Genomic DNA, 21,284 nt, shown 5'->3' with positions numbered 1-21,284 from the left:
CAAACAAATCACTTCTCGAACCGCCTTCTGGAACAGATTGTGCTCGAGAGTGTTCAGAGGAATGGGAAAATGTGGCAGGAGAAAGTACACAAGTGACAAGGATGAAATCTGGATGAGCTTCATAAGGAAGGCACTGAGACTAGTGAACCTCCACATCCAGACGTCTGCATGACAGCTGTGGAATTCAATGTGTCAACCAAAACCAATGTCAAAACAAACTGTTTTGGCCTAAGGAGGTCCCAAGTCCTCTTTTCAGGTGTCACTAAACTTCATTTGGAAATCAAGGTTCCAAAGTCTGGAGGAAAACTGGAGAAGCGCAAAGGTCAAGCTGCTTAAAGTCCAGTTTTACATTTCCAGAGTCAAGTTATGGTTTGGGGAGCCATTTTATAGACTGCTTTCGACTGACGTCACACATCTTCCATTTTAGAACGCGGGAGCCATCTTGGTTTGGTGAATTCACGTAAACATGTAACTAAGCAGGAATCATTTCAGAAAAGCATATGAATGGGGGCGCACTGCTGTGTTCTCGGTTTCTCAAACGGGCGTTGTAAAGCGTCTTTCTTTTGACTGCCAGCTGTGATCAAGAACCAGTGCGAGAAAACGGTGCAATTAGCAACCAAGCGGCGACAACTGTGGCTGTCTCATATTAGCAGAGCCGATGTAGCAGCCAAACACAATACTCGTGTGTGAATGCAATGCATGTCTCCAAAATCTGTATTTTCTGTTTCATTATAATAAGTTTTCAAAAACGAGTTACCGCACCGCTAGCTGTTTCCTGAGTTGAGTTGAAAATGTAGCCGTGGAAGTGGAGAAAACGGTGCGGCCGAGCTCCACTTGGGACTCGTCCCGGTCAAACCTCCCTCTCCCTCTCTCTCTCTCTCTCTCTCTCTTGGTAACAACAACGAAAATAATAATCTACACCTCTTTCGTTGGTATAATCAACCTAATTTAACACAACGCTATAATCGCACGGTACATATTTCAATTGCATTGTGCGGTAAACTCACCTTAATAGCGTGCTTACAATGGATACCGCCGGATGACGAACCCATCCATTGATGAATTGGGTGGAGGCCTCCAGACCTTTGTAATTCTTTAGTTTGTCCACGGTATAAGCAAACGCTTGTCGAGAAGAGGAGATAGTCGACGATGTCTGGATAGGTTACCGACGCCCATATTTGTGTTTCTCCAAGGCATATGGGTCGATATTTTCGATCAAAGCACACTTCTTGTAATGGTTTCTTGAAACAACATCGACTGAGCATCGATAGCGTTCCAAAGTCTTTTTAGCCACCATGCGTCACTTTTAACAGTCGTACAAACATTTGTGTTACTCCGGTCTGTATGCAAAGGAGAGTGAACCCATCCAACACGGCGAGGTGCCCCGGATGCAGTCACGTGGTCGAAAACATTTTATAGGCTGGTCTGGGTCCATTGGCTTTTATTGAAGTCTCCAAACCACACATTTTAAGGTGTATTTTTTCAAAGAACAACAAGCTGCTGGATTTATCATCAGCCATGCATCTGTTATCTTCTGCTGTATTTGTAAGATAAAAGCCGTTTGATGTTCCTTGAACTTGTCGGCCATTTCGAGCCTGCCCGCGCAGCGTCTTACTCGTTTTGGGATAATCACGTGACAGCACCTCGGTTGTTTTTGAATAATCACGTGATAGCCGAGCGGCGGAGACGCTGGAGGCTGCTTTGGAAGGTTCACGCAGTTTCACGTCCTGCGGTCCTGACAACAGGTAAGGATTGCTCTCTGGACTGCAGGTTTTTCTGAGTGTTGAGCGCGTCGGATTAGCCGCAAATACATTTAGAACACAAAATGTCGCGTCGGCAATTCAGCGACGTGTTTTAATGCTCGAGCGGAACTCCTGTGCCTGGTTGCTTTAGTTTGCAAATTAAAATTAAAAAAAAAAAAAAAAACAAAGACATCCAGCTCCAACGTGAACTTCGCGGACGCTGAAAGCAGAGATGCAAGTACAGGCATGATTTGGCGACTGTATCCTATCCTTTGTTGTTAAACAATGGTCACATGACTGAAGAAGTTAAACGCAACGTCAGCTTGTGTGTAACAGTAAGTGTAATATATCATTGTCCCAGTTTAAAGTTGCATTCGGATGAATAAAAGATAGGAAGATGTGCGTGGGTTTATAATCTGCCCCCCAAAAATTACATTTTTGACGCTGTTTTGATGCTGGAGCCCATCCCAGCTGTCAACGGGCAGGAGGCGAGGCGCACCCTGAACTGGTTGCCAGCCAATCGCAGGGCACACGGAGACAAACAGCCGCGCTCAAAATCACACCTAGGGGCAATTTACAGTGTCCAATTTATGATGCTTGTTTGTGGGATGTGGGACCCGGAGAAACCCCAGGCAGGCACGGGGAGAACATGCAAACTCCACACAGGTGGATTGAACCCAGGTCCTCAGAACTGTGAGGCCAACGCTCTCCAGCTGTTCCACTGTGCTGCCCTGTCCTTTCATAATTATTATATATATATATATATATATAAAAATAACAAATTCGTGTCAAAGCACATTTAAGGTATTAAAATAGTAACATCACTCCGAGACTTCTGCTGGAGCTGCCGTGTGGATACCAGAATGTTTAATCAACAGTACAACTTTTATACTTTGCACACTTGCGACAAAAATAACAAGAGTACAAGTGTTTAGTGAAACAATAACAATAAACAATCGCGTTTTTATAGCAGTACAGAAAGTCACAAACAAAACCAACCCGTGATGTGTTCTCGTGTAGCACCGAATGTACGCTACTCGGCTCTGATGTCAATTCTGCCGTGTCTCTGTTACATCACTGGTGTCATTGATCGGATTGGCGAATTATAACATTAAAACCAGTCAGCCCATCAGCAAAATAATGCTAATTTTTGCCTAAGTCCGATCTGGCCGATTAAAATCAGTCTGAAGTCTAATGTGTATATATAGATATAATTATACAGCCACATGGAATTTATTCTAAGAGCAGTAAGCAAATTACAGCTTAAAGTGCAGGATGCTTGCTAATGTTTTAAAGTAATTGTGTCGTGCATTTATACATTTTATTTCCTGGGGGATGCAAATAGCACCATTTCGACAGAATAGCTCTTGTAAGCTTTAACATGGTGCAGTGAAGAAAATAAGTATTTGAACACCCTGTGATATTGCAAGTTCTCCCATTCAGAAATCATGGAAGGGTCTGAAATTTTCATCGTAGTTGCATCTCCACTGTGAGACAGATAATCTAAAAAGAAAAATCCAGAAATCACAATGTATGATTTTTTTTAGCCATTTATTTGTGTGATACAGCTACAAATAAGTATTTGAACACCTGAGAAAAGCAATGTTAATATTTGTTACAGTAGCCTTTGTTTGCAATTACCGAGGTCAAAGGTTTCTTGTAGTTGTTCACCAGGTTTTCACGCACTGCAGGAGGTGATTTTGGCAAACCTCTCCACACAGATCTTCTCTAGATCAGACAGGTTTCTGGGCTATCGCTGAGAAACACGTAGTTTTAGCTCCCTCCAAAGATTTTCTATTGCGTTTAGGTCTGGAGACTGGCTAGGCCACACCAGAACCTTGATATGCTTCTTACGGAGCTACTCATTGGTTTTCCTGGCTGTGTGCGTAAGGTCATTGACCCAGCAAAGACCCATCTTCAATGCTCTGACTGAGGGAAAGAGGTTGTTCCCCAAAATCTCACAATACATGGCCACGGTCATCCTCACCTTCATACAGTGGAGTCGTCGTGTCCCATGTGGAGAAAAAAACAGCCCCAAAGCACGATGCTACCACCCCCATGGTTCACAGCAGGGATGGTGTTCTTGGGATGGAACTTATCATTCGTCTTCCTCCAAACACGCTTAGTGGAATTATCACCAAAAAGTTCCATTTTGGTCTCATCTGGGTTTTTCTTTTTCGATTATCTCTCTCACAGTGGACATGCAACTACGATGAAAATTTCACACCCCTCTGTGATTTCTAAGTGGGAGAACTTGCAATATAACAAGGTGATCAAATACTTATTTTCTTCACTGTATCTGTTTGGGTGCATGGTAAACAATACATTTCGATTGTTATTTATCAGGCTTAGCTTGTGTCTTAATGAAGGCTATAATGACAGGCCTTACAGCTAAGTCGTTGGTGATATACATCACACGCATGACTCTGCCGGTTTAGAAACTTCGATCCATCCATTATCAATACCGCTTTTCGTAGTCAGGGTCACGGGAGCCAGAGCAAGAGACGGACAAACAGACAGACACTTCCTGCTTTGCCAACCCTTGCAACAGTTCGTATTATTTTCCAATGGAATTCCCATGTTTGCAACTGATAAACTCTACCAAGTAACAGCTGTTCTGCTCAATTCATGTTTTTACAAGTATAATTGTGAATTTGATCAGACAAGAGATTTACAATGACTCACAAATGATTTGTGATGTCAGGCACAAACCCTGTTTCCTTTTTTTTTTTTTTTTTTTTTTTCAAAGAAAAGAAGAAATGAAAAAAATAGTAGCAACCTAACCATAAAAGAAATCTCAAGTAGATTTGCAATGAACTTCAGCAGAGCTCTGTGCAGAAGTATCCTCATTCCATTGGTGCTTTTTGCAGTCTTTCTTTACTATTTTCAACTTTAAAACCGAGTTGTGCGTATGAGTTAAATAGAGTACCTTCTTGCCAGAGGCTGTATGCTTTCACAACACTGCCAAACTAATTGTAATGTTACATATCCTGTTTAGTGGAATGTGCTTTAAGTAGCATGTGCAAAGGTTGGATTCAAGGTCGGCATCGATGTTTTTGAGTTAAATCAGTTCAGTTGTGGCTCCGTTTCTCACTTCCAATGTGTCCACCTTCATTTAGAAAAGCACCATGCCCGTGGTGAAACTGGAGGAGTGTCGAGAAAAGATTCGCAAAGAGCTTAACAGCGTTGTGGACTTCTGGCTGAAATACTCTCATGACACGGTTTATGGGTACTGCACTCGCCGCCGCGTGGTCGTGAAAAAAATTCACCGTTAACACAAGTACTCATGAACATTGCAAAGTCAAAAAGCTGCGTGCAGTCCTGTTGATTGCAGCCCGTTTCCTGTTTCAGCGGCTTCTTCAATTGTATTGGGAAGAACGGGACGGTTTATGATGAGCTGAAGTATGTCTGGTTGCAGGGGAGACAGGTAAGCCTCAACGCTATGTATGTCAAGCAGGTAAGTCCACACTTGACCATTGTCGTCTCAAATAATCTTTTTCTTTCCCAGGTGTGGATGTACTGTCGCCTTTATAGAACAATGGATAGATTCCACAGGCCTGAAATCCTTGAGGCGGCCAAATCTGGTATGTGCATTCAAATCAAGTCCATGTGCGCTTATTGAGACTGGGAACAATATTTTGAAATGTTTTCTAAAAGTCTGAAAATCTCCGACTACTGTGACCTGGGTTTCTTTCTCAAAGCTGGACAATTTGACTATGTCGTCACTGGCCATGTACAGTGAAGAAAATAATTATTTGAACACCCTGCTATATTGCATGTTCTCCCACTTAGAAATCATGGAAGGGATCTGAAATTTTCATTGTAGGTGCATGTCCACTGTGAGAGAGATCATCTAAGAAAAATCCAGAAATCACAATGTATGATTTTTTTTTAATTATTTATTTGTGATACAGCTGCAAATAAGTATTTGAACACTTGAGAAAACCATTGTTTTTGTGGCTAAATGTATGATTTATTTGTGTGATACAGCTGCAAATAAGTATTTGAACACCTGTCTATCAGCAAGAATTCTGACCCTGAAAAACCTGTTAGTCCGCCTTTAAATGTCCACCTCCACTCCATGTATTATCCTAAATCAGATACAACCTGTGTGAGGTTGTTAGCTGCATAAAGACAAATGTCCGCCCCGTACAATCAGTAAAACTCCAACTTGTAACATGGCCAAGACCAAAGAGCTGTCCAAAGACACCAGAAATAAAATTGTACAATTCCACAGGGATGGAAAGGGCTACGGAGAAATTGCCAAGCAGCTTGGTGGGGAAAAAAAAGTCCACTGTTGGAGTAATCATTAGAAAATGGAAGAAGCTACACATGATGGTCAATCTCAATCGTAGTGGAGCCCCATCCGAAATATCACCTCATGCGGTCTCAATGATCCTTAGAAAGGTTGTGGAATCAGCCCAGAACTACATGACAGGCCTTGGTCAATGACCTGAAAAGAGCTGGGACCACTGTTTCCAAGGTGACTGTTGCTAATACACTAAGACGTCATGGTTTGAAAGCACTGAAGATTGGTCGTGGCTGGGTTTTACAACATGACAATACCCCGAAGCACTCAGCCAGGAAAAGCAAGGAGTGGCTCCGTAAGAAGCACATCAAGGTTCTGGCGTGGCCTAGCCAGTCTCCAGCCCTAAACCCAGCAAAAAAAAAAAAGTCTTTGGAGGAAGTTGAAACTCCGTGTTTCTCAGCAACAGCCCAGAAACCTGTCTGATCTCGAGAAGATCTGTGTGGAGGAGTGGGCCAAAACCCCTCCTGCAGTGTGTGCAAACCTGGTGAACAACTACAGGAAACGTTTGACCTCTGTAATTGCAAACAAAGGCTGCTGTACCAAATATTAACATTGGTTTTCTCAGGTGTTCAAATATTTATTCGCAGCTGTATTACACAAATAAATCGTTAAAACCATGCATTGTTATTTCTGGATTTTTCTTTTTAGATGATCTCTCTCACAGTGGACATGCACCTGCAAGTTCAGATCCCTCCATGATTTCTAAGTGGGAGAACTTGCAATATAGCAGGGTGTTCAAATACTTATTTTCTTCACTGTATTTCTGCACAAGCATTGGAGAACAAGCCTTTTTATTCTGCTGGTTACTGATTCTCAGAATAGTCTCTGCCGATGCATTGTGCAAGCTTTGCTTGTTTGATTCTAAACAAGCTAATCATCAACACGACATTCCTTTTCAAATGAGGTGCTCTCTGTCCTATTGCCAAAAGTTCACGTGACTTTAATTAGTTCCAAAGCAGATCGTGTTAAATCCGAACGGTCCTGATGGAGGAATCATGGCCTTATATCTAAAGTCAAACTCAGAAGGTCAGACAGATCTCAGTATGTCAGCAAAAGCATGGCGTAATAATCTGCGTAAGAATCACGGTTCCGTTTGCAGTGTCCAAATTAGAGATTGCACAACACACACAAGCATAATCTTGAGCCAACATTGGTTTTTAGGATTGTTGATTACCGTAGGTTCTGGACTATAGAGCACACCCGGTACATTTTTAAAGGGAAAACCCATTTTGTACATACATGAGCCGCACCAGTCTATAAGCGGCAATTGTCTCCCACATTGAAAAATGAGATATTTACAAAGAAAGAGTTTTCAAAGTTTTAATAATACACCTTAGCTTTTCTTTCCAAACAGTGCCTGTGACGCGGCAGTAACACAGCAGCAAGCCGGTAGTAACACTGCACTAACAGGGTTGGCGGCCGTTGGGAAAAAAAATGCATAAATTAGTCGCATCATCGCATAAGCCGCAGGGTTGAAAGCGTGTGACAAAAGTGACGGCTTATAGTCCGGAAATTCCGGTATTCGACGCGTCAACTTTGCTACCATGTAATTGCAGAGAGTGATGTCAATGAATCGCCAAATCACGTGGTTTTGTGTTTTGCATTAACAACATGGATGCCCATAATGTAGCTGCATTCAGGAAGGGGGGATTGGTGTTCTATTCAAATGAGCAAAAATGCTTAAAGTTTGTGTTAATATTTTACAAAAAAAAAAAAAAAAAAAAAGACCGGTAGACACAGTCACCCTCAAATTTTACAGTACCACAAGAATTGTGCACGGCCATCCCAAGAGACACCTGAATGTGTGTTGAGTCTATTAGGTTAAGAGTTTACAAAAATCTGAATTTTGCGTGAGTTCTTGAATGCAGCCTGAATTTGTTTGGATCAGCATATTCGGGGGAGTAATCGGGAAGAGTCAGCAGCTTTTGTGCCTGTGTGGAGTGGAAGAGAGGAGGAGGAGGAGGAAGGCAGACATGGTGGCCATCAGCAACTTGGCAACCGTTAAAATAATAAATATAGATTAATGACATCATCAACTACTAGATGTTGACTTGACTATCACTACCATTGTGTTCCGAGGTCATTCACCCCTTGTGGACATAAAAAGTCTACACACCCGTGTTCAAATGCCAGGTTTTTGTCATATAAAACAATGAGACCAAGATAAATCATGTTAACACTTTTTTAACATTAAAGCTTCTGTATATAACGTTTTTTTGTTGTTGTTAATAATAAAAGAAATACATTTCTACCCAGGCCATTGCTAGAGGAGATAACACAATATGATTAAGCCTGTCAGCTAAACTAGCGAAACGCCGTCCGGTCTCCAATGCTCCATGTGGATGTATCGGGAAAACCATCCATTTTCAAACCACCCCAACCAATATGTACTGTGTGTATATGAGAAACGACGGTATGTATTATGGCCCAAACTGTGTACACTGGAACATTCAAAAGCTTAGCTATCAGCCATTGTTGTTTTGCAACAATTAGTTTGGTCTAGATCAGAGCTGTCATACTCGAGGCCCGGGGGCCAGATCCGGCCCGACACGTGATTTTATGTGGCCCACAGAGGCAAGTCATGTTTAACAACTTCCACGATTTTGGCAAAAATCTGCACCAAAATTTCCTATCGTCATATCCTAAATGATAATATTGAGATATTCCAAGCATTTTTGTGTTGCCAAACATCAACAATAGTTGGAAAACCCCTTCCCTTGATTTATGATTCCAAAACTACTTCATAAATTCCATGTGTAAATACGATTAGGCAGTCAGAGATTTTTATGATTTCACAGTCATAACGCCCCTCCGAGGGAAACTGTAACTACAATGTGGGCCGCGACAAAAACGAGTTTGACACCCCTGGTCTAGATGAGAGTGCTGTGCTCTTACCCATCATGAGATGCTTGGCAATGAAACCTTTTTGTAGCACAGCAATTTTGTCCGACCTGCCCGATCAATTTAAAGTCGGTGTGACATCGGCACACACAGCGGCATCGGCCAAACGTGCACGCAATTCCGTGAACAGCCTCTTCTTATTTGCACATTGGCTGGGCGACCATTTCAGGGTGCATCTCACCTCCAGCATGCCCTTGACCCAACTGAGGATAAGTGGTACAGAAACTGAGTGTGTGGATGGAGTACGAAGTATCTCAACTGCAAAGTGTTACTTGATTCTGTTACACAGGTATCAGTCAAAGAAAGAGCAACATGGCTACTCATGGGCTACTCGTGCATTTTAAGTACCGTATTTTCCATACTATAAGGTGCACCTCCAATGAATGGCCTATTTAAAAACCTGTTCCACATATAAGGCGCACTGGATTATAAGGCGCATAGAATAGATGCTACAGTACAGGCTGGGGTTAACTTATGCATCCATCAGATGGAGCTGCACTAAAGGCTCAATATCGATCCATATATAAGGCACACCACATTATAAGGTGCACCGACTTTTGAGAAAATGAAAGGCTTTTAGGTGCGCCTTATAGTGCGGAAAATACAGTACGTACTAATTAATTTTGGAAGCTCTGTTTGTTGTCAATGAATGAGAACGCATTCACAGAGATGAAAAAGTTCCTGGTGGCTGTTAGAACGCAACTGTGACTGCAAAAAGTGTTTTCTAAAAATAGGCTTAGGACCCAAATAGAAAACTCTATGGACGTGATTTTATTATAGTTATTCTTGTTGTTACGGTTGAAGTAAATATGACGATGCTCTTGTTCTCACTGTGACTTCTGCACTCTGTCCCCTAAATGCCTTTTTTTGTCCTGCTGCATCTTCAATAAACACCAGAATAATTGTATTATTTTTTTTTTTTTTGGGGGGGGGGCGCTTCAAACTCCTCTGTTACACAGCAAAACTGTTTAAGCTAAAAAGGTTTAAATGCTGCTTGGGCATGCACCTGAACCGGACATGTTTAAAAAAAAAAGTTCAGTCATTGATTGCCATCTCTCTTACATTACAGGAGGGACTTTCCTCAGGAAGTTTGCTTGTGTTTCCAGTAGCAACGGCCAGATGAAGTGTGCCTTCTGTTTAACACGAGATGGTAAAGCAGTGAAAGTACAGAGGACCATCTTCAGTGAGTGTTTCTACATCATGGCTTTGGACGAACTGAGCAGAGTCACTGGTGACAAGGACATGCAGGTACAAAAAAAAAAGAAATGCTCAATAAGAAACACTGGAATTAAGATTATTGCTTGATTTATATTGCTCTCTTTCCTACTACAACCTTCTGATAAGTGTCATTTTTAAAAGGAAATCAAATGTGTTTTTTCCCTGTACCACTACACACAGTATGGAAAGGTTCACAAAATACAAGGTTTGGTATGTATATTGGTTTAACATTAATGTTCGGCCATCAAACCTGAACAAAATAGGGAAGATCTACATGGAGGAATGGCAGAGGATCACCTAATCCAGGTGTGAAAAAGGAGGAGTGAGAGAGGAAAAAGTAGCTCTCTTTCGCTCCCATCCCACCAGAACTGCCAATCACAGCCAGCTCTTGTTCTCCATTAGTGGTCCAACAATCCAACGCTGGGTGAACTGTGCTTCACAGTGATTTATACACACACACGCAACACCGAAATACCACCTCGATACTCTTCAGTGGTTCGGCGGCAGTGGTTTCACCAATCTGTGAGAAGATATCACGGATGGGTGTCACCACGGCTGCATCAGAGCACTTTTCATTTGGCCTGCTGGAGAAGACCAAGACGGTGGCGGTCCCGTGCTCAGCGAGAAAGCGCTCTGAGCCGTCACGGCGACACCCGTCCCCAACGATTCCTCGCAACACTGCGAGCGCGCCACTGAACGGGAACCGGGTGAGGCAACTTGGGCGAGTGCCGATTCATTGTGTGTCAATCATTTGTGAAGCACAATTCACAAGGTGTTGAATTGCTGGCACACCAATAGAGAATGTGTCGTGGCTGAGATTGGCCGGGTTGGTGGAGGGGGACTATTTTGAGCTCTTTATCTGCTCCCATTCATGTTGCTTGAAGTGACCGCGACGAACACTGGTAGTGACAATGAATGCAAGCGTTGCTATTTCATCCACCACAGTTACAGTCAAAGGGACAAATTTAGTTCAGTTTAATTTTTTTTAAATACACTTGTCATGTGCAAGGCTTGGCCACTGCCCAGAGGGGCGTGGCCAGGCCACTGCTCTGGGCCGTGACACCTGTCACCGGTCAACAGCTGTTTCACAATCAGACTGTAATCAGACAGCCATTTAAGTTGGAGTTTTTGTCACTGGCATTTGCCAGTTCGTTGCCTCACATTAGTGAGTTGCATTCACTGCCTGTGGGACTCTCCGCTTCTGCGCGTAGGTTAGAGTAACCTTAGTCACAGCAGTTCTGTGCCCTTTTGTTTGATCCTGTCCTGTTGAGTTTGATAATTTTCCCCATAGTCATCGGACCTTGCTGTATGTCTTTTGGATCCCGCCGAGCCTCGCGTTTCTGTTCCTCTGCCTTGTTGGACAACTACACCGTGTATGACACAGTTTCCGGAATAAACCACATTGAACATTATGCCTCTGCCTCGAAGTCCTGCATTTGGGTTCGCCCCTGTACCGGAGGTTCATGACAACACCATATGTAGACTTAAACTTTATAACTCCCACGACCAAACCCATGAGGGATTTGAGTCTGAACTTTGCCTCAAAGGATACAATCTCAATGTAGCAGACGCTATGTTGTGGACAAACAATTTTCTGTATTTAAATTGGGGAATTTGAGCAAGCTAATCTTGTTACATGATGCATAATAATGAGAAATCTGACCGTAAAAAAATGCCGGGAAAAAAAGACCAATTAGAATCGCTTTAAAAAAATAATATTTGTGGCGATTCCAACAAGTTGGTATAATATTCACTTTGATCAATTTTTAATGCCGTTGTGTATTATTTTATTGTTCCATAACTCTGGTATAGCGTCTCTCCAATGTCTTGGCCTGCTAATAGCAGTAAGTCATTATTTGTTTTATCCAAGGACATTCGCAAGTGGTTACAACAGCTGGTTGGTTTGTGGTTGGGAATGTCGTGATTATGGAATTTAGAATATGTTTTTGGGAGTGTCAGCTTGACAGAGATTGCAGTGGGAGGATGAGGACAGCTGCCCATCTCCCTCCTCTCTGCTTCATTTTTTTCTGCTTTGTCCTTCTTTCTCCCCAATTCCCTCTGTGTCTTTGTTTGTATCATGTCAATAACTTTTTGTGTTTAAAAAAAAATCATAAATACAAGTTTGCTCCTCTAATTATTCTATCAGAAAAAAGATTTGACGAGTGGACCAACCGAAAATATCATGCAAACCATATAAACGGGATCAGATATTTTCCAAATAACATAAACAAACAGTGATATAGGGAGTTCTTTCATGTCTAAGATCATCAAACAAATATAAATAAATAAATACGTTTATAAAATGCTGTTTTTAAATGTAATTTGTTTTTATTAATGAAAAAAAATTCAAAGCCAACCCTAAACTGTTTGGGAATGAAACACAATGAAATAAAGCATTTTCTATAACTGCTAATGAGTCTTCATATTTAGTCACACATTTCCTTGCAGTGGACCGTTTTCGAGCATGAAGACCTTTATTGAGGTCATCCCACATCATCTGTCCTAAACCTTTATTTTGTTTTTATTGAAGTTATTCAAAAGTTGACTTTCTGGTGTAGATTGTTTCTTTTTTTTTTTTTTTTTTTTTGTGAACTGCCTAGGGTCCCGATGCCAATTCCACAGGGATAGAGGTCAATTATTTTTCATCTGTTGTTGTCGTTGTTGTCCTTCAAGTTATGGCATTTTGTTCCCGCTATTTTTTTTTTTGGTTTACTTTAGTTTGTCAGACAGATTCTGTTTTAAGATGTGGATATAATCCGTCTTGGTGTGCTCGATGTAAATGAACTTCGCTTTACAAAAAAAATGTGATTAGCCATAGTTAATTCATGATTTAACAAGGTGTTGGGGGGGTAATAAACACACAGGATCTGATAGCTTTGAATACTTTTCTCTGTTAAAAAAAAAACACTTCAAAAATTGTATTTTATGCTTGGATTATCATTGTCTGATATGTAAATTTTTTTGATGATGTTAAATATTAAAGTGAGGGAAAACTATGAAATACACAACTTATTTCAGAAAGGGGGTAAATACTTGTTTCACATCACTGCAGTTGACCAAGGTATCATAATCCAGCCTCCACATCGATTGATCAATGGAAAGTATAAAGAGCATAAGCAAGATCAATGTTGACCGTTTCAATCTGAATTACATGAAATACTTGTGCCTGGTAGAAATATATGTCTTTAGAGGTCTATTTTTCATTGCCATGCTTAATTGCATCTGGATGGTAAGTAACTCTCAGTATGAGTCCCGCTTTTTATACAAATGGTTTTATTTAATTATTATGGATGCGATAGCCTTAAAAAGGTAAGTGCCCTGACATTTGAGTTGTTCTGTTTGTTTTGTTCTCAGCAAGAGGCTGAACAGATGATGGCGCAGCTCATCTTCTGGGTGCAGGTCGACCCAACGGGTTTGGGTCGACCCAGCCTACCTGGTGACGCACCCACCAACAGCATGGCCGTTCCAATGATGCTGATGTGCCTAGTGCAGCAGCTCACTGACGGGCGTGGTCAGGAAGCGGTCTTGAAGTACAAAAAGTTGAGCAGCTGGTGCGTGCAGCAGATTCTCCAACATGTGCAGGTTTGAAAAAACACACTGTGATGTTACTATCATTGCAAGTGCGTTCATGTATTCTATTGTACTGCGCAAAACGTGCCAGGTCGCAATATGTGAAGTATTTCACCAGAGTCATTTTGACACAATCGGGCAGATAATGCAATGAATATGGTGGGTGTGCAATGGAGCCCCTCTTGATGTGGTGGATGAGGTGGGAAACAAAATTTAATGGGAGTATGTACTCATTTCCCCACCCTGACATATTCATGGGTGTGAAGGCTGTGCATGCTACAAGGTACCTTTATGGAAGTAAATTAGTACCACCAGGATTTGAATTTGAAAAGCCACAGCAAACGGGATTTGAATTTGAAATGTAAAGTGATCACATTTTCAATAGTTGCTACAATTCGATGTCTGAAATTCAACTGGCTACAATTCAGTGTTTAAAATTCACCGTCTGTGCCACAGGCAGGGTTACTTCAGGTCAGAACCAAACACCCAGCCAATCGCAGTTACGCTTTCTTAGTATGTGAGTGTTCGGTTCTGACTGGAATTTTAGACAGCAAATTGTAGCAACCATTGAAAATGTGATCACTTTACATTTCAAATTCAAATCCTGTTTGCTGTGGCTTTTCAAATTCAAATCCTGGTGGCGCTAATTTATTTCCATATATCTTGCTAGATATTTTTGCTACCTTCACATTTTTATGGGAGCCACTTGCACTTGCGGTATTAGCTCTTTGACTTATTACACCAGTAGAAAATATTAGCATTCGTAGTGCAGTGGTACATGCTCGCTGCCTTTTGTACAGATGACCCGGGTAAAATTTCCAGCCAGTGCCCCAGGACCAATCCAGTGCTGGTCCACGCCCAAATTTAAAAAAAAAAAAAAAAAGCGTGTGGTTGTGTCATGAAGGGCATCCGGCATACAAACTTTGCCAAACATACACATAATGTAAGTTACTTGGTGTGACGACCATCACTGGGAGGATCTGAGAGTCACAACAAAACCAGTCAAAAGTATCGTTTTAGAAATGGGTAGATAGTGTCTTTTTCATATCGGGTGAATGAAACTCATATTTATCTCATTTGCACAGAGAGATGGGGCAGCCATTTTAGAAAATGTGTCATTGGAGGGGGCAGAGCTACCAGGTTGTCAAGGCCGACTGCAGAATCCAGGTAAATGATCCAGCGTTTGCAAAGCATTCGCGCAAGAGATCAAACATGCGTGCTCTTAGGTGCCGTTTGTTGTTCCTGTTTTATGTTCCCTCTGTGTTACACGTCAATTTAGGCCACGCCTTGGAAGCGGGCTGGTTCCTGCTTGAATACGCAACCCAATGGGGGGACAAGGAGCTGCAGGAGACAGCCATCAATAAGTTTGTGGAGTTACCCTTTCAGTATGGCTGGGATAAAGAGCACGGCGGCCTCTTCTACTTCCTGGATGTAGATGGCCACTGTCCCACACAGGTGATTTGTCTATATAATATATAATAATTTAACTTATCACTACCTGGGATGTGTGGCGGCACGGTGGTCAGCTGGTGAAGCGTTGGCCTCACAGTTCTGAGGAACCGGGTTCCATCCCGGCCTAGCCTGTGTGGAGTTTGCATGTTCTCCCCGTGTCTGCGTGGGATTTCTCCGGACACTCCGGTTTCCTCCCACATCCCAAAAACATGCAACATTAATTGGAGACTCTAAATTGTCCCTAGGTGTGATTGTGAGTGCAGCTGTTTGTCTCCATGTCCCCTGCGATTGGCTGGCGACCAGTTCAGGGTGCGCCTCGCCTCCTGCCCGTTGACAGCTGGGGTAGGCTCCAACCTTTGTGACGATAAGCGGCTAAGAAAGTGGATGGATGGATGGATGGATGGATGGATGGATGGATGGATGGATGGATGGATGATGGATGGATGGATGGATGGATGGATGGATGGATGGATGGATGGATGGATGGAATACCTGGGATGTTATTTGCACTTCAGAATCCCACTTTTACCGTTTATAGTGTATCGACATTTTATACCTAGAATTTATAAACCTCCTTTAGGATGTATTTTATGTGTCTGAAAGATGTTCCAACAATATCTCGAAATGTTATTACATCCATCCATCCATTTTCTTTGAGACTTATCCTCACGAGGGGTAGTTCTTTTTCTGAAATGTTGTGGTACATACACATTACGCCAGATGTAATCAGACACACCTGACAAAAACTTCAACTTTTGTCTGCTAAGTCCATAAAATTTTCTCCCAGATTTTTGGAAAATCCATCCATTTTCTTAGCTGCTTATGCTCACAAGGGCCTTGGGGAATGCTGGAGCCTATCCCAGCTGTCAACGGGCAGGAGGCGGGTACACCGTGAACTGCTTGCCAGCCAATCGCAGGGCACATTGAGACAAACGGTCCCACTCACAATCACACCTAGGGGCAATTTGGAGTGTCCAATTAATGTTGCATGTTTTGGGGGATGTGGGAGGAAACCGGAGTTCCCGGAGAAAACCCACGCAGGCACGGGTAGAATCCGGCCCCGCGGGATAGAACCCGAGTCCTCAGAACTGTAAGGCCGACGCTTTACCAGCTGATCGACAGTGCCGCCCAAAATGTTATTGCAGTGACCAGGAATATTACGGTTACATTGGGCTCGCATGTTTTTTCTTTCTTTTTTTGGTTTGGAGTGAGATAGTAGAACATATGATGGGTTGAAAGACAAAATAATGTTTTGAGTTGATCAAATTCATGTGTACCGGTAAAAATATGTTTGGACGCAACTTATTGCAACTTAGCATTTAAAAAGTGGCGCTGAAATGTTTTAACACCTCCTAACTGGGTTTCAGCAATCATAGATTACGACTGAAACGTAAGTATTGATTTTGCTCGCGGTCTGATAATATATCAGATGTCTCTTTGCTTTCGAGCAGTTGGAGTGGAGTATGAAATTGTGGTGGCCTCACTGTGAAGCTCTCATCGCCTTCCTCATGGCCTACAGCCAAACCAAGCGGCCTGGACTGCTGGGGAGGTTCTCTCAAGTGTATCACTACACGTTTAGCCACGTGAGTCGCCCGCGCCATACAGCAAACCGCCACCACGCCTATTCAGCAATTATTTTTTTTTCTAAAGGCGATAAGATCAACTTTTAGATCGATCATACTGTATTTGTGTTCAGGACAGATGCTCTTAGCAAAAGGTCAAAAGTGACGACCCGACCATTTTTTTTCACTAACAATAAAAAAAATATGGAGCCATTTGTCACATCAAAACAAGCATTTTTTTTTAAGTGGAACAAAATTTATTATTATTATTTTCAACTTTTTTATCAATATAATGTATTTTTTCCACACTTTTATATACAAACAGAAAATGAAATAAACGAGAAAAGAAAAGAAAAAGAAAAAAAATTGCAATTAATTTCCATTCATTAACAGTGGGGTAATAATACCTTTATAAATGACAGAATTTCAGGTTTCTCTCATCTGCAATTATCTGATCTAGTAGGTCATCCTCAACCAAATTCATACCCGTAAGTGAGCAAAGAAATTAACCCTAAAGGGAAAACAATAACAATAATCATAGTCCTCAAATAAAAGAAGAAAAATGATTCCACCTCAAAGCACCTGACAACAAATGTTCCAAAAACTATGTACAATGATTTACATATTCCCTTCAAGTCACAAACAAAGCATTTTAGTGATGTCGTTGGGAAATTTTACACTCATTGTCAAAACTGATTTGTATGATGGTTGACATGTGGCTGCCCGTGTGTGCAGTTTTGTGACGAACAACATGGTGAATGGTTTGGCTATCTGTCACAAGATGGAAAAGTACTTCTGGATTTTAAAGGAGGCCCCTTTAAAGGTGAGAGTAATGTTGCTTGTTGGGTGACTTTCCCAGATTTACCAGTGAAATAAACGCCTCGAGATCAGTGATTTTAAACCCTTATCGGGCCAGGGCGCATATTTTATATTTCAAAAATCTCACGGCAGATCTACAAACTAAAATGCTACCAAAAAAAAATGGCCTGTCAGTCATGTACTTTCTGCTTTCTAATAGAAGAGCATTTATTTCTTCTGCCTGTCACTCTACATCAGTCACTCACATTTGAAAAATGTCAGGGTGTGGTCAGTCATGCTCGCGGATACAAAGTTACAGGTGTGGTCCACCAGTCATGCCCGCAGATAAAGTTGCAGGTGTGATTAGGGATGGAATCTCAAGACCTTAAAATAACTTACTGGATGAATATAACGTAAGTTCAAAACAAAAGTAACAAATACATAACTAAAATAGAAAACAAAAATTTCAAACTCAGAAACAATCATTTCCAATTTCAACTGATATTCGTAGAACATGATATGAAACGGTATTTAAACATTTTCATCAATAAAAATTCTTGATCTGACCACCTTTATCTGAAGAAAAGTTAAATGCACTGTTCAGGAATAAACGCGAACGGTCTATACCCGCAATGTTTTGAAAATGCTGAAAGTTTAGCGCAACATAATCGGCGTTAGTGGCAACAAGCTAGCGAGATATTAGAACAAACATTCCTGTTGCCAATCGTGATGTTTTGTTATAATCTAGAGTAATTTATGGCAGTATCTATTGTCAATCCATTAATGAAAGCAAGCAGTAGATGATCTATATCTTCCTAAAGCATGTTGAGGGGGAAAATTTTCAACTTCAAGATAACACGCACCATGGGGGAAATGACCGTTCGCATTTAAATACATGGACAGACTAGTCTCACATTAGAACTTAGATGAAGTCAAAGGGAATCACAATCTCATACTTATTATAGTTAGATACTTAAACGTTACCTGTGTTATATCCCAGAAATGTTTTCAATGTAACTCAGGGGTGTCCAGATTTTTTTCCCCCCAAGATCTACTTTTCAAGCAACCAGCCTCTCGATCAACCAGTGGGGCGGTGGGGGCTGGGGGGGAGGGGGGGCACGCGGCAATCACCGCGACTGCCGTAAATAGGAGGCCGGCTTGCTAGAACGCGCCTTGATGTGCGTGCGCTTGACGTAATGGCCACACCTGAATCAAGCAACGAGGTAGATGATAGTCTAGTATCTCTTTGGGGGGGGGTTCGCCGTCACACGATCAACCAAAACTGCTTTGCGATCAACACATTGAGCATCCCTGGTGTAGCTGAATTTCCTTTGACATGGCTCATTATGTTGATGACTTTTGACGTAAATGCGCTCGCAATATGTGAAGCAGCTCGGAACATGCGCTTTTGGCATCACTTCCGTACATGCTCAGGATGGTTAACTTGCATTTCCTGTTTCAGGGTGAAGACTTGATTGTTTAGGAGCAGGCTTGTTTTCTCAACAACGTTTATGAAATAAACACGAAAATTAATGTCAACGCCACACAAAATAAGTGACATCTTTCAATATCGAATTTTTCTACTCGTAACAAATTTTACGCTCATGATTTTTCGTCCTCAACTGTGCAAATTTGCGAGCGCGTCAAATGCGAGTGACTGGTACATGTCTGGCATGTTTATATGAACAAAAATCCATTATGTTTCTTCAATAATAATTTTCTGACCAACTAAGTGAATTTTGATCATGTCCCACGGTACACGGCACACTGGTTTTGGAATCAATGTCTTTAGATGATTGTTTCTGTTTTCTCTTCAGGCTTCTTCCATGTACCACGCTGCCTGTACATGTGCGAGCGTATCCTGGATGATCTGCTGGATGATACATTGTGAGCGTTCTCTCCGTTGTGTTTTAGATTAGAAGCGAGATATCTTTTTAAACGGTTGCAAATCAAAATATCATGAAAGTATTTTTAAAATGTTAGAGCTGTATGTATGTATCCTTAGATGCAGATTTATGATGAAATAAAACACTCCTGTAATGAGTCTGTCCATCTCGCCGTTTTCTACATGGTTTCTATGGTGTCGTGGGGGAGCTGGAGCTGAACACAGCCGACTTTGAGCAAGAGGCAGGATGACTGACTGGTCGCCAGTCAATCACAGACCTGCTGAATGAAGTGTGTAATGTTTTATGCCGAAGAGTCGGGTTAGGGATACGTAAATGCGCGATGTCATCCAAGAGAAATGTCTATTTGCCTATTTGTATCACATCAGACATTTAAGACAAAGCCAAATCACTTCTAAAGATAATGATATTACTCGTGAGCTTTCCTGGTAAAAAGTACTCACCCTGCTTTACACTCTCAGTACGATTCCACTATTTTATCCTGTTGGATTTCAATATGAAGTTTGTGAGGCGTCAAAGGTTTTTTTGCATCGATCCCCAACGTTTCGCTGTAACGCTGACATTGCGTCCTGCTCCGTCCAAAATCTTAATTCCGTTTACATATCCTTGCGTGAAATAGTTGAGACCTCTCTGTAGGACTCTCTTGGGCAAGTCTGACGCATTTGACAAAAAACATACTCCAATATTATCTGGAATAAGCGATAGAGTATCGACTTCAAACATGTTGTGTTCAATCGCCATTTTAGAAGCTTGTGGGAAATGGCTAAGGGGATGGATCTTAAGATCGCCATCGGAAAGGTCCATTGGGCACTGTTTCAACAGCAAATCTGAACTATGCTCATAATGTGTAGGAGACAGGAAAGGGGCAGCAGCTAAAAAGGAATGTATGGGAAAGTCAAATTTGAATGGCAGGCCAGGATCTGGGGGCATTAAGGCTCATCAGTGAGCCGCACTCCCATGAAGACTGCTTCCAGGTTTTGACTTCACGTTGAGTAGGGAGCAGCTTGTTGATCAAGCACCTCCATCCATCCAGTCTCCATACCGCTTATCCTCTCTAGGGTCATAGGCTTGCTGGATCCTATCTCAACAGACTTTGGGCAATCGCCGGGAACTTGTCACCAGTCAATCGCAGGGCATCTTTATCAAATCATGATATGTCACGTGTTGTGTCTCAGAACGTGGGACACGACTTTAATTACTGACTTCTCCTATTTTCTCCCCATGCTGTCTTTTGGCAGAACTGTGCCAAAATATCTTGCCGATTACCCTGAAATGTCATCACAGTGTGCAGCACAAAAAGTGAGCAGGCTTCAATTTGGGCACGCTTGTTGCTGTGGCAGGATCACACCTCGTGATGCCAGTCTCTGGCACGGTGCTGCACTGGGGAGTCCGGACTCACCCAGGACCGCTGACCTGCTAAGCACAGCTGTTTTAGGCTGCTCAGTCCCCACTAAATCATATTGACTCTTTCTCTTACTCGGTTAATGAAAGCCTGTTCAATTATGCACTTCGGTGCTGGTGAATTCCAGGGGGGAACTTGTGTGGTGACCCACAAGAGGGAGACATTCACCGGTATCTTCGAGGGAGGGGAACCAAATGAAAGGATCAAAAAAGGGAGTTATTGGATTCAGTGGTATTAGTTGGCTGTTTGATGGAAAAACACATTTGGAAGAATCAAGTGACATGACACGTTCTCATCCTATTTACTGCATCAAAATTAATTAGTGTCAGATTCTTTAGCCTTACTGTTTTTTATTGCGGATTATTTTAGTGGTGCTTCGCCACGCCCACAACTGGTGTCAAAAACACCCATTATTGTCAACATTCT

The 21,284-nt window shown here is 41.9% G+C and overlaps 2 protein-coding genes across 4 annotated transcripts in view; both read left to right on the top strand.

The window, feature by feature from the left end:
- Positions 1–1,421: 1,421 nt before the first annotated feature.
- On the top strand, positions 1,422–19,595 carry renbp (renin binding protein). 3 transcript variants are annotated; one of them, XM_061841314.1, is made up of 12 exons: positions 1,422–1,745; positions 3,939–4,011; positions 4,862–4,971; positions 5,094–5,169; positions 5,251–5,326; positions 10,022–10,200; positions 13,525–13,752; positions 14,826–14,907; positions 15,020–15,195; positions 16,644–16,775; positions 17,490–17,577; positions 19,370–19,595. In XM_061841314.1, the coding sequence occupies exons 2-12, from the start codon at positions 3,955–3,957 to the stop codon at positions 19,441–19,443; spliced, it is 1,278 nt and encodes a 425-aa protein (XP_061697298.1). In that variant the 5' UTR covers positions 1,422–1,745; positions 3,939–3,954; the 3' UTR covers positions 19,444–19,595. The 3 variants fall into 3 exon arrangements, with proteins under 3 accessions (XP_061697298.1, XP_061697307.1, XP_061697315.1); XM_061841323.1 differs by lacking the exon at positions 3,939–4,011 and having other exon boundaries at positions 1,450–1,745; XM_061841331.1 differs by lacking the exons at positions 3,939–4,011; positions 4,862–4,971 and having other exon boundaries at positions 1,458–1,745.
- Positions 19,589–21,284, top strand: part of lrif1 (ligand dependent nuclear receptor interacting factor 1) — a 9,248-nt gene continuing 7,552 nt past the window's right edge. The window contains exon 1 of the mRNA XM_061841274.1: positions 19,589–19,727. The gene's annotated coding sequence lies outside the window, so the exon portion shown is untranslated. The remainder of the gene's footprint in view (positions 19,728–21,284) is intronic.

This window comes from Syngnathoides biaculeatus, chromosome 2 (genome assembly GCF_019802595.1).
Source record: "Syngnathoides biaculeatus isolate LvHL_M chromosome 2, ASM1980259v1, whole genome shotgun sequence".
Classification (NCBI taxonomy): Eukaryota; Metazoa; Chordata; class Actinopteri; order Syngnathiformes; family Syngnathidae; genus Syngnathoides; species Syngnathoides biaculeatus.
This window is presented reverse-complemented; position numbering and strand designations above follow the sequence as displayed.

Coding starts and splice junctions, on each gene's coding strand:
- renbp (XM_061841314.1), top strand. CDS start 3,955: ATGAAAATTTCACACCCCTCTGTGATTTCTAAGTGGGAGAACTTGCAA. Junction 5,327..10,021: donor CCTTGAGGCGGCCAAATCTG/GTATGTGCATTC, acceptor CTTACATTACAG/GAGGGACTTTCCTCAGGAAG. Junction 16,776..17,489: donor ATCACTACACGTTTAGCCAC/GTGAGTCGCCCG, acceptor CCGTGTGTGCAG/TTTTGTGACGAACAACATGG.